The sequence below is a fragment of the Salvelinus fontinalis genome, chromosome 22, assembly GCF_029448725.1.
Source record: "Salvelinus fontinalis isolate EN_2023a chromosome 22, ASM2944872v1, whole genome shotgun sequence".
Lineage (NCBI taxonomy): Eukaryota > Metazoa > Chordata > Actinopteri > Salmoniformes > Salmonidae > Salvelinus > Salvelinus fontinalis.
In genome coordinates, this window is record NC_074686.1 from 8,802,670 (window position 1) to 8,821,606 (window position 18,937).

The window sequence follows — 18,937 nt, forward strand, 5'->3', positions numbered from 1 at the left end:
TTGTGTGTTTTCCCTTCAAGGGACAATTTGTGATTACACAAGGCTTATAACATTTAATGACTGCATGGACTTCTCTGATATATTGAGGGGGGGGGAAGGCAGGGGGACCACATGGACAAAAGTTATAGAGCTGGAACAAAGGGGGAGCATGAATCCCGTTTCAAAAACAAACCCCAATCGCTCCATGTTGAATGACTTTCCCTCCATTTTTTTCCCCAATCAATGATCGCTCTTCTGTTTTTCAAATTATTATGCACGTCTTGTGAACTACTCGTTAGGTATTATAGTGGTCTTTTGATATCCACATGTCCTTTGTTTCTCTCCCTTAAGACCTGTATACCTCCCTCCAATCTAACTTCACTGTAAAAAGGTACAATAATAGCAAAGCAAGACAACAGGTTATGAGAACTAAACACACCCCCATGTAGGTTTATGACAGTAAACAGAGGGAAATAATATAGTTCACCCAGTTTACTTTAGTGGACAATCTGCACGGATGTAAAATATCATACTTAATGGCATGTTTCAGATTTACGTACAGAATAATAAGAAATGTTCTGAGACCAGGTAGCTATAGATGACTAACAAATCAACCAATATTTGGATATTGCCACCTAGTTTATCCCCCGAAAGTAAGTTAGCTGATTAAAACTAACACGATCTGTTACTGGGTAGTTCATGATCATTTTGGCCAAAAACCTGGTTGCCTCTGCCAGGATGCTGAAACTTGCCCGCAAGTGATTTTCCAGCAAGATAAAGAACCTCAAGCACACATCTAAACCCACAATCGTATCTGCTTATTTGTGGGTTCTATCCATAGAGATCCTATTATATTACTAAAGGGCGTATGTCATATATCCTCAAAGTTCCATAATGGGACCAAAATGGCAGCCATCTTGGTCAGGGAGGAATCCAAAACCAGTCTAATGGAATGAATGGTCTAATTGGAATGAATGGCAGTAAAGGCATAGGTGATGCATTTCCTGCTTTTACATATGTAGGAAAATAAAAAGCATGTGATGTCATAAATTGTGTAATGGGATTTTAGTCAACCTAAAATATTGTAATCTAATAAATAGTTATAGTTTTATACACATTTTCTGTATAAATATCAGATTTGTTCTTGGAAAGCTGTGAGTGCCATTATATGATACAATATCAGTAGTTGTTGCATTTACTACTTGTCAAGCCCGAATCAAACGAAAAACGTTTTTATTTTTTTACAAGCAGGAATGAGAGAATACAGACGGGCCGCGAGCGTCAACACCGTCAACGGCATCATGTGCTTTAAATTAGAAAGCACGTTTATTTTTCTTGCGTCTACACAAAGCAATGCTGGTAAAGTGAGCAGATAAATGGCCACAAAATAGACGTTGTGCATTATGTCAGAAATTAACATTTATAGTTAAATGTAAAGTTTAGATGCCAGTGTCAATAATACATATTTGAAAACAATAACTTTATGCCTACCTGTTAATTTCGACACAGGCATATAGCCTAGGTAGGCTATGGCTGGGAAACTAAAGGAACTCTCTCCAAGAGAGAATACTGTTATGTAGAAAGAATGAGACTAGCTAAATTCTTTATAAACCGATACAGTAGGGGTAACTACAACTCTCCTTGTGACCCAACATAACAGGAGGCCGATACAGTGGCTCCCGTAGGACATATAAAGTGAGTAAAAAAGGAACGCACCAATAATTGACAAGGGCTACAAAGCGAACATAAAAATACAGCCGCTTATTATGGATTCTCACGACATTAAGTTGGCATACTCTACGTAATGTATGTGAATTGACGCGCTCTACTCTCACAAGCAAATTTTGACACCGTCGATGGCGTCGCTCTGTGTGGTTTCGGCTTAAATCCTATCAACTGATTTGAGACGGTGTATGGCTGTGGATTGACTAAATTGTTTGAATGGAATGTTGGCATATTTAGGGTTAATAAAAAAAGATTGAGTCATTCCTCTAAAACTGTCTTGCTAGCTAACACAAATACAGTGCAGGTAAATTCTTCACAATATCTTACCACAGTACTGGCAAACCATGGTTGACAAACTCCCTGACCAATAGGACTGATCTTTGGACCATCATAAAATGGTTCATGACCATTCTAACATACACAATTCCTAATTATATAAATAATTATTTGCATCATTTCTAATCCCCTTTAAATTATTCCCCTACTACCCCTCCTGATTGCACTAAACTAATGGACCACCATAATTCTACTAACAGCTATACAGCTATTTTCACTCACATGTACGGAACATGTAGTTAAATAATTATACATACAGTACCAGTCAAAAGTTTAGACACACCTACACATTCAAAGATTTTTCTTTATTTTTACATTGCAAGACAAGACATTGACATTAAAACTATGAAATAACATATGGAATCATGTAGTAACCAAAAAAGTGTTAAACAAATCTAAATATATTTTAGATTTGAGATTCTTCAAAGTAGCCACCCTTTGCCTTGACAGCTTTGCACACTCTTGGCTGGTTACTACATGATTCCATGTGTTATTTCATAGTTGATGTCAATGTCTAGTTTTACAATGTAGAAAATAGTAAAAATAAAGAAAAACCCTTGAATTAGTAGGTTTGTCCAAACTTTTGACTCGTACTGTACATTCCTAATTTTCTCTTTCTGCAAATCCTGGATTATCACCCACAGTGGCCAATCCATCAATCATTCTTCAAGCCTCAAATGTCCACAGATTAAACCATCTTTCCAAGTATAATGCCATTTTGCAATTTAAACCCATTGAAAACCTATGGTTTGAATTGAAGAGGGCGGTCCATAAACGCAGACGAAGGATATCAAGGATCTGGAATGAACGTGAGGAATTCATTTTGACCCCTACCTTTAAAAAATAAATGAATTGTTAAACAAAATCTCATGTGAGCAATTGTATAAAATAATATTTCCCTTTTTTTTTCTTTTTTAACATACAATATAGCTCAGTATTTCAATTATATATTTTTGTCATTTTTGCTCATCTTTATCAAGGGTGTCAATCATTTCGGACTACACTGAATTTCGTTAGCCTTGCTTAGGAGGACTTAGTTTGCCCCCACTGCCCTTCCTTCACCCAACAGTTGACTAATGGCAGATGGAAACTAATTTCACACATATAATAGATGTAGCCTAAAAAACAGATTAAATTCAATAGCCTGATGGGTGACAATATTAGGCTATCAATTGCCAATTGTGAATGAAGGATTCAGCACTGAGCAAAGCGCCTCGGGTGGGGCTTCGCTCATATGATAACGAGTAATATGTAACGTAACAATTACTATTCTCAAATGTAAGGAGCAGATTACTTTCATGAATCCAAACACTGATCGAGGACCACAAATCCCCAACATTACAATGATGTGTAATGTAGGGGTGTATAATGTAGGGGACTTGTATGGCTATATAAACACAACTTGTTTTTTTGGTGTACCCTCAAAAGTGTTCTACGGTTGAAAGCCAGGCCACATGCTTGACATTTGAACGGCTTCTCTCCAGTATGGATGAGCATATGTCGTTTTCTATCTTTGCTGACATAAAAGCGTTTATCGCATACGGGGCACGGATACGGCCTCTCCCCTGTGTGTCTCCGTAGATGCTCCTGCAGCTCACTCTTCTGCCTACAACCTTTTCCACATTCTTGGCACTTGAATGGCCGTTCTCCAGTGTGTGTCCGGGTGTGTATCCTCAATTCAGCTGTAGATTTGAAACCCTTCCCGCAGAGATCACAGAGGAACGGTCTCTCGCCAGTGTGGATTAACATATGCCTTCTTAACCATACCAACTGAAAAAACTTCTTCCCACAGTCTGGGCAGATGAAAGCGGCATCTTTGTGATGTAACATGTGTTGTTTTAATAGCTCTCTTCTCTGGAACCTTTTCCCACAAGTGGAGCAAGAGTGGGGTTTTCCCTCAACATGACTCTTAGAGTGTGATTGTAGTAGTTTTTCACTCCGGAAACCCTTTCCACACTCGGCGCAGAGGAACGGTTTCTCCCCTGTGTGAATTCGCTCGTGAATAGTTAGGGTATACTGTGTTCGGAATAGTCGCTGGCACACTGAGCATTGGTAAGGAGTGGACTCATTTCTCTGATGTAAGCGCAGCTCAGTTAATGAAACAAAAGTCTTCTGACAAGAAGGGCATGGGAACGGTCCCGTAAATTGATGAGTACGACTGTAGTGGCTCTTCAGGTCCATGCCCTGAGAAAATATCTCTTCACAAAAGGTACACTTCAAAATGTCAGGGCACTTGTTGAGACTTTCCTTTTGGTGAGAAGCAATGTGCCTTACCATGGTTGCTTCAAATTTAAAAGTCTTCTGGCATACAGGACATGCTTTGGGAATTGTCTTTTTATTAGAGGACTGTGCTATAGTGGTGGGAACTTGAGAGGTTGTTGGTTCCTGGGTTGCTGTACTGGAAGGCTGAGGAATCTCATTATTCTTTTCCCTAAGAGCCAGCGACCATGCTGGTCTACTCCCATTTTTGTGACTTCTCTCTAACCGACAACCTCTTTTGCTCTGCTGGTGTCTCTTCCTTTGACTGTGGGATACAAAAGCCTTCAAACATCGGGGACACTTGAAGCGGCTTTTGTCTGGGGTATGGTGGTAAAAATAGTGGCTTTTCAAACTAGACGTTTGTGAAAAAGTTGCATGGCATACAGGGCACGTTTTGGAATGATTTGCATTTACGGAAAGTCCTGGAGTTATGCGGGCAGAAGGGTTCTTTGACCCTAACTCCTTCCTTTTTTTGACGGCGTCGCTTGTAGGACAACCTCTTTTGTTACTCTGGTGTTTCTTCAAAGCACTGAGGAAGGCAAAACCCTTCAGACAAAGAGGACACTTAAAAAGTCTTCTGCCTTTGTGAAACACAATAAGATGCCTTCTCAACATATACTGCAATTGAAAAGTCTCATGGCATAGATGGCATGTTTTTGGATCAGTACTTGCATTACTGGACTCTCCTGAGATCCTGTCCTTTCCATGCTGGTGTTCATTGACCTCCTGTTTCATCATCTCCTCACAATCATTCTGACAATGTGTTTGTAAGTCATCCGGATGTTCAAAGCCTTCCCCACACTGCGTGCACTGGTGAGGGCTCTGCTCAGTGTGAGTTCTCATGTGTGTCGTCAAATCCTTTGCTTCAACAAAACTCTTCCCACATAAGGAGCATATTTTGGCACGTTTGCTTCTTTTAGAAGACTGCCCTGTGGTATGGGAAACAGGACGAGGATCACCACCTGGTGTTGAGAGGAGAGAAGTACCATTGTTAAAGGACACAGAGGATCAAGATGTCACTCTCAACCCAGTTATTACACACACAACTGCCATACATGTCATAAATATATTGTTTAAAAATATTTAAATGTTTTACTCACCTGTCACAAGACCGTTGTCATCAACTTGGGCTCGCGGCATTACGGGCTGAAGTTCCATATCAGACACATCTTCAACTGCCCGTTTTCTTCCAATATTCATTCGGCTGTCACTTTCATCCCTCTTTCTCTCTTCCATTTGCTCTCTGGTGGGCGTCTCGTCTTTCCCCTTTCTAGAAACCATTTCCTCATTTAGATGCTCCGACTCGACATCCACAGAAGGCCCTTCATCCTGATCTGAAGACATGACTTCATCGGAAACCTTGACAGTTTCCTTGGAACCAGGCATATCGGGCATGGCGGCGAGAAATGTGTGCAGTTCAGAAAAGAACGGACAGGTCGCTCGGCCACTACTGCTTGGGTTCCTCAGTGCTTGTCTGTAGCTGTGCTTCATGTGCTTCATCTTGGATTGGCACTGCTTCCACGTCCTTTTGATGCCGATGTTCTTTAGCCGCTCTGAAACTTCACAGTACGCATGTTTCTTTCGGTAACTCTGCTCCATCATCTGAAGAACCTGTTTGTTTGACCACACGGAGATCAGTGCTTTCGTCCCCTCCAGGGTCCAGGTCCGTGTATCATTGTCTACCAATGTTGTTGAGGACATATCTTCAACCATCTGTTTGCGACAAAGTTTCCTGGGGGGGATTTTCATCTTGCTGTCACTTTGAGGGCTGCAAAAAGCTTCATCCCTCTTTCCCTCTTCGGTTTGCTTTTTGGTGAGGGCCTTGTCTTTCCCTTTTCTAGAAACCATTCCCTCATTTAGATGCTCCGACTCGACATCCGCAGGCCCTTCATCCTGATTCAAAGACACGACTTCATCGGAAACCTTGACAGTTTCCTTGGAACCGGGCATGTCAGGCGTGGCGGCGAGAAATTTGTGCAGTTGAGAAAAGAATGGACACGGTCGGCTGCTTGGGTTCCTCAGTGTTTCTCTGTATCTCCACTTCAAGGCTTTAATCTTATTGTGACACTGCTTCGTCGTCTTTTTGACACCAAGCTCCTTTAAACACTCCGATATCTCACTGTAAACATGTCTTTTTCTATAGCTTTCCTCCATCTTATGAAGGATCTGTTCATCCGACCATACAGAGATAAGCGCCGTTGTCTCATCAGGGGTCCAGCAGGTCCATCCGACGTCGTCTGCTGTCATTGATGACGTTGAGGACACGTCTTCTCCATCTACAATCTCGACCTGTAAAACATTATAAGCCAACTGATGTTGCAGTCTCTCCTCATAGTTCTTCTCTCCCCATTCTTCGTTCCTTCTATCCGTCATTTCCACTGCCTTGTTAACCGTGTCCAAACTCATCCCCAGCTCCTTCTCTGCATTATCTTGCTCTATCAAAGTGTCCCTCTCTTTTCTGGGTGCGCATGTGGCTACAGACTGGCTATGTGAGCGTGCTTCATCAATGTCCATTTCCACCCTCTCTGAGAACGAGTGAGACAGTGAAGAGAGGATGCGATCATCAGCACAAGATGAATGACCTGAAAAATTGAGAAAAAAAGTAGAAAACAATGAAATATTTTGTCTTCCTGTGACTTTAATGATATATACTCATTGATTCTTGAAGAATATACATTACACTCGGAAGGTATTCAGACCCCTTGACTTTTGCATATTTTGTTATGCTACAGCCTTCTTCTAAAATTGATAAAATTGTTTTTTCCTCATCAATCTAAAACACAATACCCCAAAATGACAAAGCGAAAACAGGTTTTAATACATTTCTGCAAAAGCATATAAAAAATATAAAAAAACTGAAATATTACATTTACATAAGTATTCAGACCCTTTACTCAGTACTTTGTTGAAGCACCTTTGGCAGCGATTACAGCCTTGAGTCTTCTTGGGTACGATGCTACAAGCGTAGCATACCTGTATTTGGGGAGTTTCTCCCATTCTTCTCTGCAGAGCCTCTCAAGCTGTCAGGTTGGATGGGGAGCGTTGCTGCACAGCTATTTTCAGGTCTCTCAAGAGATGTTCGATCAGGTTCAAGTCTGGGCCACTCAAGGGCATTGAGACTTGTCCTGAAGCCACTCCTGTGTTGTCTTGGCTGTGTGCTTAGGATCATTGTCCTGTTGGAAGGAGAACCTTTGCCCCAGTCTGAGGTCCTGAGCGCTCTGGAGCATGTTTTCATCAAGGATTTCTCTGTACTTTGCTCTGTTCATCTTTCCCTTGATACGGACCAGTCTCCCAGTCCCTGCGGCTGAAAAAACGGGTGCCAGGTTTCCTCCAGATGTGACACCTGGTATTCAGGCCAAAGAGTTCAATCTTGGTTTCATCAGGCCAGATAATCTGGATTCTCATAGTCAGAGTCTTTAGGTGACTTTTGGCAAACTCCAAGCGGTCTGTCCTGTGCCTTTTACTGAGGAGTGGCTTCCGTCTGGCCACTCTACCATAAAGGCCTGATTGGTGGAGTGCTGTAGAGATGGCTGTTCTTCTAGATGGTTCTCCCATCTCAACAGAGGAACTCTGGACCTCTATCAGAGAGACCATCGGGTTCTTGGTCACCTCCCTGTCCAAGGCCCTTCTCCCCCGATTGCTCAGTTTGGCCAGGCGGTCAGCTCTAGGAAGAGTCTAAAGGTATGTTATTGCTTTGTCATTATGGGGTATTGTGTGCAAATTGATGAGAAAAAAACGATTCAATACATTTTAGAATACGGCTGTAACGTAACAAAACGCTTAAAAAGTCAAGGGGTCTGAATACTTTTCGAATGTGGGGTGGCATTGTAGCCTAGTGGTTAGAGCGTCTGACTAGCGTTGGACTAGTTGCAAGATCGAATCCCCGAGCTGACAAGGTACAAAATCTGTCGTTCTGCCCCTGAACAAGGCAGTTAACCCACTGTTCCTAGGCCGTCATTGAAAATAAGAATTTGTTCTTAACTGACTTGCCAAGCTAAATAAAGGTTAAAAAAAAATGTAATGCTTTTTTTAATCCATTATTTGTAAAATACTTGTAAACAAACACTTTATAGCCTCAACATGGTTAAAATGATAATTTTGGTATCATGGATGGTCAGTCCTTGCATCCATAGCGTCGTCTACGAATATAAGTGGTTACATTTCTCCAGCCCTATCCCTCAGATGTTTACCAAATCGATACCTTGAAAATAGAATAGCTTCCTTTCAAACAATGGGAGCATCTCTGCAAAAGTTCCCGTCCAGTGTAGCAGGTTTAAATGTAATACAACGTTTATTTTCCACTTATGAAAACAGAGCTGGAAAAAAAGTCTACCATTAGCGAACAAATGGCCATGGCATCTGTGGTGCTGGAGGAGAGTCTTCAAAGGCTGAGGTTGAGTCACAGACTGTGCACACTCGTTCAGCATAGAGGGGGCAGGTCTCAGCCAGGATGCAGTCTGAGAACGGGGAGGTGGTTTTAAAATGTGCAACAAATTCAATTGACCAAATAACAACAAGAACGTATGGTACACTCAGCAATATGACAACATCCATTCAAACCGGCCAAAGTTGACACCGCTGGCTCTTCCCAAATTGCTCATACCTGTTGAAATGTTGGTGTTGGGAGCAGTTTCTCCAGCCTGGAGAGGAACTCCCACATCAGAGTCTGCAGTGCCGTGTCATACACGGGGCCAAATTCTTCTGGAAAAACTTCCTAGAAGAGTTGAGTATAACAGAATAAATAAATGCATTCTTAATTGAGTGGGAGGCATCCTATTGACATAATTAGTAACTATACAAGTCCACTCAATATTAGCTAATGCAAGTTGAGGTTCAGCAGTACAGAGTAAGCCAGTAACAAGGATTTCAATGGAATAGGATGTGGAATAGATTGTGCATACACACACTGCTGTTCAGTTTACCTCCTTGATTTGAATGTCTGTTTTAGAAATACTGTTCTCACACCAACCTGGAAGAAGTGTTCCCTCTCAAGTGGGTCATCGAGAAGAGTTTGGACAAGTTCCAAGAAGTTTGACTCTGATGCCTCCACCTCTGTATCTATCTACAGCAAGTATACATAACACAGTTAGTAAATTCACCTGGCCGGCAGAGTTACAAGTCTTGATCCCAGAGTGGCACTCACCTCCTTTTCTCTATGAGTGATGATGCAGGTCCTCATCCTGCTCAGGTGTGGCTGGATGGTCTCCGGGTCGGCTGAATGATCAGAGCGACACAACTCCAGAACCAGCTGTCAACAACAAACAGGTAACACTGAAACATTTTGGACGCAAACCAATCTGGCAGTGAGTACGATATAGGAATGTTCTAGTATGTGCTATATACTATAAAGTCAAAGCCTGTATCAAGTGAAGCCGTGTCACTCAGTCGCCATATTGGCTACGCCCACACGGCGCTTGTTATCATGAAAAGACCATAGATGTTTGGCTAACACGGAAACTGTGACAGAGGGCATGATCAGAGAGCGCAGCAAAAATGATTGGTTACGTGGGACTAGCGCAACCTTCCTGCTGCAGAACCCATTGTAAATTAGCTATATGGTATACCTCCACTTAGTACAAAAAAAATATGGTCTAGTTTTAGGGGCCCTTACTGTAGAGGACTGAACAATGATCACGGTGTGTGAAATATAATGTTAAACATGGATTGATTAGACATGATTCCATTTTAATTATTTGTGTACTTGTTTGACATTTTATTGCATTGTTAGGAGCAAGTAACATACTGTGTGCAATTCGCTGTACCCACTATAACATCTTCTAAACTGTGGACGCGACCAATACACTGATGTCATTTTCTCTATTTTTACCTTTATGTGGAGTCCCATTGAAACCAAGGTCTCTTTCACAAGGGAACCCTACATGCAGACAATGTCATCCAACTTTCTACCTCAACCACGCCCCTCTTAATTCCTCACCTGTGCTCGCAGCCCCATGATGAGCTGGACTTTCTCTCTGTAACTCATCAGATCGGGCGTTATCTCCAACACAGTGGTCACAAACTCCTCCACCAACCCGTAGTCCATTGTGTCTCTGCGCTGAACAACTTGCCATAGAGCTGCGGACACCAGCCGCAGTGGAGGAACCAGAAGACGCAGAGACGACAGAGGAAGAGGACGACCTGGTAGGAAAGAAACACTTTGTTGACGTTCCAAGCCACCTTTATTGCGATTGCGGACTATCAGACTTTTACATGTCATGTGGTTTTGTTGCTGGGTAGGCTAATGTGGGTGGCAGTAGTATGGAGCGAAATACCTGCCAAAAGGTTGAACGTATGTATCGTTAGGATCGTAAGAAAAGCCATGCGTGAAACGTAAACGTGAAATTTTATCTGTGAACATACAAACACCATGTTACGATTACGGACTAACATTGTAGTCTTGAACAAATCTTGTGTTGCAATTCTGACATATACAATAATACCTTTCAGAGTTTGGGCAGTTTCGTCTCACCAACAACAAAAAACGTACACCAAACGGCATGTGAAAGGTGCTAGGCGAACAAACATAACACACCCGAACAAGCATAACGCAGTATTAAAAACAAAACGTAGATATCCCCATGCATGCACCTTATCAAAATATGACTAATTCAGTAGTACACCACCCCATTCTCTGGGCTCTGTCTGCAATCATAACCAGTAGTATCTACCAGCAATAATGAATCATAACCAGTAGTATCTACCAGGAATAATGAATCATAACCAGTAGTATCTACCAGGAATAATGAATCATAACCAGTAGTATCTACCAGGAATAATGAAACATAACCAGTAGCATCTACCAGGAATAATGAATCATAACCAGAAGTATCTACCAGGAATAATGAATCATAACCAGAAGTATCTACCAGGAATAATGAATCATAACCAGTAGTATCTACCAGGAATAATGAAACATAACCAGTAGCATCTACCAGGAATAATGAATCATAACCAGTAGCATCTACCAGGAATAATGAATCATAACCAGTAGTATCTACCAGAAATAATGAACCATAACCAGAAGTATCTACCAGGAATATTGAAACATAACCAGTAGTATCTACCAGGAATAATGAATCATAACCTGTAGTATCTACCAGGAATAATGAAACATCACCAGAAGTATCTACCAGAAATAATGAACCATAACCAGAAGTATCTACCAGGAATAATGAAACATAACCATAAGTATCTACCAGGAATAATGAAACATAACCATAAGTATCTACCAGAAATAATGAACCATAACCAGAAGTATCTACCAGGAATATTGAAACATAACCAGTAGTATCTACCAGGAATAATGAATCATCACCTGTAGTATCTACCAGGAATAATGAAACATCACCAGAAGTATCTACCAGAAATAATGAACCATAACCAGAAGTATCTACCAGGAATATTGAAACATAACCAGTAGTATCTACCAGGAATAATGAAACATAACCAGTAGTATCTACCAGGAATAATGGTTCATAACCAGTAGTATCTACCAGGAATAATGGTTCATATCCAGTAGTATCTACCAGGAATAATGAACCATAACCAGTAGTATCTACCAGGAATAATGAATCATAACCAGTAGTATCTACCAGGAATAATGAATCATAACCAGTAGTATCTACCAGGAATAATTAATCATAACCAGTAGTATCTACCAGCAATAATGAAACATAACCAGAAGTATCTACCAGGAATAATGGTTCATAACCAGTAGTATCTACCAGCAATAATGAAACATCACCAGAAGTATCTACCAGGAATAATGAATCATAACCAGTAGTATCTACCAGGAATAATGGTTCATAACCAGTAGTATCTACCAGGAATAATGGTTCATAACCAGTAGTATCTACCAGGAATAATGAACCATAACCAGTAGTATCTACCAGGAATAATGAACCATAACCAGTAGTATCTACCAGGAATAATGAATCATAACCAGTAGTATCTACCAGGAATAATGGTTCATAACCAGTAGTATCTACCAGGAATAATGAACCATAACCAGTAGTATCTACCAGGAATAATGAATCATAACCAGTAGTATCTACCAGGAATAATGGTTCATAACCAGTAGTATCTACCAGGAATAATGGTTCATAACCAGTAGTATCTACCAGGAATAATGAACCATAACCAGTAGTATCTACCAGGAATAATGAACCATAACCAGTAGTATCTACCAGGAATAATGAATCATAACCAGTAGTATCTACCAGGAATAATGGTTCATAACCAGTAGTATCTACCAGGAATAATGAACCATAACCAGTAGTATCTACCAGGAATAATGAATCATAACCAGTAGTATCTACCAGGAATAATGAATCATAACCAGTAGTATCTACCAGCAATAATGAAACATAACCAGTAGTATCTACCAGGAATAATGAATCATAACCAGAAGTATCTACCAGGAATATTGAAACATAACCAGTAGTATCTACCAGGAATAATGAAACATCACCAGAAGTATCTACCAGAAATAATGAACCATAACCAGAAGTATCTACCAGGAATTTTGAAACATAATCAGTAGTATCTACCAGGAATAATGAAACATAACCAGAAGTATCTACCAGAAATAATGAACCATAACCAGAAGTATCTACCAGGAATATTGAAACATAACCAGTAGTATCTACCAGGAATAATGAATCATCACCTGTAGTATCTACCAGGAATAATGAAACATCACCAGAAGTATCTACCAGAAATAATGAACCATAACCAGAAGTATCTACCAGGAATAATGGTTCATAACCAGTAGTATCTACCAAGAATAATGGTTCATAACCAGTAGTATCTACCAGGAATAATGGTTCATAACCAGTAGTATCTACCAGGAATAATGGTTCATAACCAGTAGTATCTACCAGGAATAATGGTTCATAACCAGTAGTATCTACCAGGAATAATGAATCATAACCAGTAGTATCTACCAGGAATAATGGTTCATAACCAGTAGTATCTACCAGGAATAATGGTTCATAACCAGTAGTATCTACCAGGAATAATGAACCATAACCTGTAATTATGGTTTGGGGGCTTATGTAAACTTATGAAGGGGAAGCTCCAGACAGCCCAGAATAAGTTTTGAAGGTGAGTCCACGTACTCACATAGGCAGGAGCTGCTTTCAGGAACTAAACTGGCTGCCTGTTGAGGCTAGGGTGTCCCAGATTAGACTAGGTTTGGTTTACAAGAGTATTTATGGTCCTGCGCCCAGATATCTAAGTGATTACTTTCCTCGGGTTAGGGATGCACACAATCACAGCACCAGATCAGGTTTTGCTGATGTGTGCTTATACAGGTTCAGGAGTAATGCTGGGAAAGGTACTTTCTTTTATACTGGAGCCTCAGAATGGAATGTGTTACCTCTGCCTATAAATACATTGTCCTCTCTGGACAGCTTTAAAAATAAAGTAAAAATATGTTTGATGTCTTCTGTGCCCATATGAATAACCCCTATGATGTAACTGGAATGATGAGATAGATGTTCTTCTTATGTTTTTGTTTTATTATTTCACTGCCGTACCGTGTTCGATCTTGTATAGCCATCTTGTCTCAAGAGGACCACAATGGAAATATGTCCCAGACTTCATTGTGTGTTATCCTCGATGATTTTATTCATGTGCATGTATGGCTTTTAAGTTTTATGTGTGCTTGTTTTTTTGAAATGGTCGAATTAATAAACTAAAAGTAGTATCTACCAGGAATAATGAAACATAATCTGTAGTATCTACCAGGAATAATGAATCATAACCAGTAGCATCTACCAGAAATAATGGTTCATAACCAGTAGTATCTACCAGGAATAATGGTTCATAACCAGTAGTATCTACCAGGAATAATGGTTCATAACCAGTAGTATCTACCAGGAATAATGGTTCATAACCAGTAGTATCTACCAGGAATAATGAACCATAACCAGTAGTATCTACCAGGAATAATGGTTCATAACCAGTAGTATCTACCAGGAATAATGGTTCATAACCAGTAGTATCTACCGGGAATAATGGTTCATAACCAGTAGTATCTACTGGGAATAATGAATCATAACCAGTAGTATCTACCAGGAATAATGAATCATAACCAGTAGTATCTACCAGGAATAATGAATCATAACCAGTAGTATCTACCAGGAATAATGGTTCATAACCAGTAGTATCTACCAGGAATAATGGTTCATAACCAGTAGTATCTACCAGGAATAATGGTTCATAACCAGTAGTATCTACCAGGAATAATGGTTCATAACCAGTAGTATCTACCAGGAATAATGGTTCATAACCAGTAGTATCTACCAGGAATAATGAACCATAACCAGTAGTATCTACCAGGAATAATGAACCATAACCAGTAGTATCTACCAGGAACAATGGTTCATAACCAGTAGTATCTACCAGGAATAATGAACCATAACCAGTAGTATCTACCAGGAATAATGAACCATAACCAGTAGTATCTACCAGGAATAATGTATCATAACCAGTAGTATCTACCAGGAATAAGAAAACATGGAACCATAATAGATGTTTGGTGAATCTATGAATTATGTACGGCCACTGGAGTCTTTGCCACTCAAAATATATTTGAATATTTTGATATTTATTTAATGACAATTTTGCCAAAGCATATTCTGTAGGAGGGGTCAATATGAATCTAAAATAATTTGACATGATTTATATCAATCGGGTCATGTACATATGGACTTTGAAAATAACATGAGAGGTTAAACATAGTCTGGCATAAGCTTATTCCCACACTTTACAATAACTCTGTTGCAGTGGTCTTTAGGTAGTCACCGTATAGGCTATTCCCTCCATCGACACACTGCTGCCCAGTTAAAGAACTTGTGATCTCCATGCAGCACCACAGCACCATGCGCCTTCGGAAAAGCACCTCTTCTGGAGGCATGCAGTCATAGAGTCATTATACCCTAATGTAGGACTATTTGCCTACTAGCCAAATAAAGTGCAGAGCATGCGATCTTCAGTTTCTTGGCAATTTCTTGCATGGAATACCCTTCATTTCTCAGAACAAGAATAGACTAACGAGTTTCAGAAGAACGTTCTTTTTGAGCCTGTAATCAAATCCAGAAGTGCTGATGCTCCAGATACTCAATTAGTCTAAAGGCCAGTTTTATTGCTTTTTTATTAAGAACAACAGTTTTCAGCTGTGCTAACATAATTGCAAAAGGGTTTTCTAATGATCAATTAGCCTTTTAAAATGATAAACTTGGATTAGCTAACACAACGTGCCATTGGAAAACAGGAGTGATGGTTGCTGATGATGGGCCTCTCTATGCCTATGTAGATATTCCATAAAAAAAAATCAGCTGTTTCAATCATATTCAATCAAATGTATTTATAAAGCCCTTCTTACATCAGCTGATAACTCAAAGTGCTGTACAGAAACCCAGCCTAAAACCCCAAACAGCAAGCAATGCAGGTGTAGAACTACGGTGGCTAGGAAAAACTCCCTAGAAAGGCCAGAACCTAGGAAGAAACCTAGAGAGGAACCAGGCTATGAGGGGTGGCCAGTCCTCTTCTGGCTGTGCCGGGCGGAGATTAACAGAATATGGCCAAGATGTTCAAATGTTCAAAGGTGACCAGTAGGGTCAAATAATAATAATCACAGTGGATGTCGAACAGGTCAGCTACAATAGTCATTTACAACATTAGCAATGTCTACACTGTATTTCTGATCAACTTGATGTTATTTTAAATGAACAAAAAAATTGCTTTTCTTTCAAAAGGACATTTCTAAGTGACTCCAAAGCTTTTGAACGGTAGTGTATGTTCAACCTTTTGGCAGCTATCTCACTCCATACAGTGGCCTAGAAGCTTGCCATCTATAGAACAGTGTGTTACTACTTCTACACTGTCAATGAAACAGAAATGAGTAAACTACATGAAAGAAGGTAACTAAAATTAAAAAAATAATAGCTTACATGCATTTATTTGACCCTCCTCAATATAACAACTAACCTATACTGCAGTCAATTTAACATAATGAAGCTTGTTCAGACAGTTTTTTATATATATTTTTTTTTAAACCTCCCCACCTTGCCCAAATCAGATCAGATTTTTGGGGGGATAACAGCAGGGCCCAGTTTCTTGAGCAAGGCACTTAAACTCCCCCAAATGTCCTCCATCTAGGGGTGCTGCACACTGTGCCTCTCAACTTGTGTGTGTCTCTAGGGGATATTGGGAAAGACAGAGGACGAATTTCCATTTCAACTAAACTTGTCCTCCAGCCAGCGCTCTCTCTTTTGAACCTGTATGTGGTCGCAATTAAGCCTGGTTACATTCTTTAGACAGGCAGCACAATTCTGATATTTTTTTTCCACTAATTGGTCTTTTAACCAATCAGATCAGTTCCGTAAAAGCGCTACTGTGAGAAGAGCTGATGTGATTGGTCAAAATATCAATTAGTGGGAAAAAATAAATGAATTGGGCTGCCCATCTAAATGTATCCTTAAACTCTTGAAAGCGATGATCGGTGTGACTGGGTTACACAGGCAACCCAATTTCTTACACCAACTGGTCTTTTGATCAATCACATCAGGTCTTTTTCACATCTTTAGTGTGACACTGAAAACTATTCATTTCAATTTGCTTACTATTATCTTCCTCGTCGTCAGTTTCCTTAGACTCAGGCATGTCAGGCATGGCGGCGAGAAATTCGTGCAGTTCAGAAAAGAATGGACACGGTCGGCTGCTGCTTGGGTTCCTCAGTGTTTCTCTGTATCTCCACTTCAATGCCTTCATCTTGTTTTGACACTGCTTCCACGTCCGTTTGACACCAAGGTCCTTTAGCCGCTCCGAAATTTCGCTGTAAACATGTTTGTTTCTGTACGTTTGCTCCATCTTCAGAAGAATCTGTTCGTTTGACCATACGGAGATCAGCGCCTTTGTCTCCTCCGGGGACCATGTCCATCCGACATCGTCTGCCAATGACATTGTTGATCTAGTTTAGTTGATAATAGCCTACAGCAGCTAGTAAGTTAGTACAAGGTTAATATTAGTGGTAGTACCTAGCTAAATTCAAAAGCTTCGGTCGCCTGAACAGTGGACTACTCCCTCTTTGGCTGGCTACTTCCAGACGTGACGTATTGACGTCATCTACAAGGAACCGTGGTCGAGTTCCAGGGGGTCTTCTTTGCAGTCGTGCTGCGTGTTTGAATAATGCCAAAGATGTTAGAAATTGAAAGGAATACGTACTAACTTACCGAAGCAAGTTCGATTTAAATGTCTCTGTAAAACAGTCCAGATGATGGTATCAATGTCTTCACACGGAGTTCAATTTGATCATAATACATGTATTCTATAGAAGTGGTGAGGTAATTCCATATTTCAGACATTACAGAGAAGCATGTCTATTTATTATTTAACTAGGCAATACATTTTATATTTATGAAGTACTTGGAAACTATAATGAAAGAGTGCCTTCATGTTCCATCATAGACCTATGAATAAAAATGTTTACGCAAGAAGGCTTACCATTTGACCTATGGTTTAGTTATCAGTGGCGGACTTACTATCAAGGGGCCTCGTGAAAATGATTATATTTTTTTTAGGAATCCAGTCTCAATTTACTGTTGGTAGTAGAATACACAAGGTTGCAATTTCTAAATTGGTAGTGCATCAGTAGTTGACAGTCACTCAGTTAGCCCACATCAGTTAAAATCTTATATATTCCTAGGTAAATTAGTTTCGCCAGCTATCTAAACCTTGTAGTAATCGGGGATGAATTACCGACCGGGCACGAAGAGCACCTCCAGGGGCCCCCCTCTAGCCTTTTGGGGGCCCCTCTTGATTTTGTTATTCAACCAGATATTGTATGAACATGGCATAAGTCAAGGCAAAATGTGTATAATTGCAGGAAATTAGTTTTAAAATTGCAAATGTTTCTCTTCACCACATAGCAAATTGTGCAGTGTTCCAGGAAAGTAGCTTTAAACTACAATATTTTCTCTACTCATAGCAAAATGTGTTGAATAGCTGAAAATGGACTTTAACATTGAATTTGATCATAAACCATTGAATCATACTCCCCCTCCTCCCAATAACAAGAAACACAATCCTTTATTATCATTTTATTTCAGTCACCCAAAAAATGGATGTTGAGGTGGTGTCGAACAATTCAAGCACCCAATCGATATGACTCGAGTCTGATAATCTGTGCAATATGACTGAAATGCAGGCGCTCTGAAATGCGGCCAAAACCATCAGGGTCATTCCTACAATGTAGTGCTTTTTCTGTTCCCGGGAAATATCACTTCTTATTTAGTGTAAAATGTTGATTCCAAAAAGCTTTAAATTTAAAGGTCAAGTGTCTTACCTTAAAAACACAAATTTGGATTTTGAAAGGGAATTTTATGCATTTTGCACACTTTTGTTCAGTGGATCTAGGTGTTTTTTACCATGAACTCGAGTGTTATCCATCAACGCCCATGAGAAATAGAACCCATCAAATATTTAAACGCTTTCTTTATTATTTTATAGTCCTAGTTCATTTCTCTCTTTTCAAAAAGTTTTTTTCATGATTATTGTATTTATTATTTTATTTAAGGTTTTCTGTGTGTCCCTGATGTCACTTCCCACCCTGTTATTTTGTTGTAATGGTCCT

The 18,937-nt window shown here is 40.0% G+C and overlaps 1 protein-coding gene across 1 annotated transcript; it reads right to left on the minus strand.

Moving 5' to 3' along the window:
• Window positions 1-1,195: 1,195 nt before the first annotated feature.
• LOC129819706 (uncharacterized) lies at window positions 1,196-17,427 on the minus strand. The gene is made up of 8 exons (XM_055876211.1): window positions 16,929-17,427; window positions 10,235-10,437; window positions 9,443-9,547; window positions 9,269-9,361; window positions 8,903-9,013; window positions 8,633-8,756; window positions 5,400-6,881; window positions 1,196-5,261 (listed from the first exon to the last, which is right to left on the minus strand). The coding sequence occupies exons 1-8, from the start codon at window positions 17,266-17,268 to the stop codon at window positions 3,379-3,381; spliced, it is 4,341 nt and encodes a 1,446-aa protein (XP_055732186.1). The 5' UTR covers window positions 17,269-17,427; the 3' UTR covers window positions 1,196-3,378.
• Window positions 17,428-18,937: the final 1,510 nt, after the last annotated feature.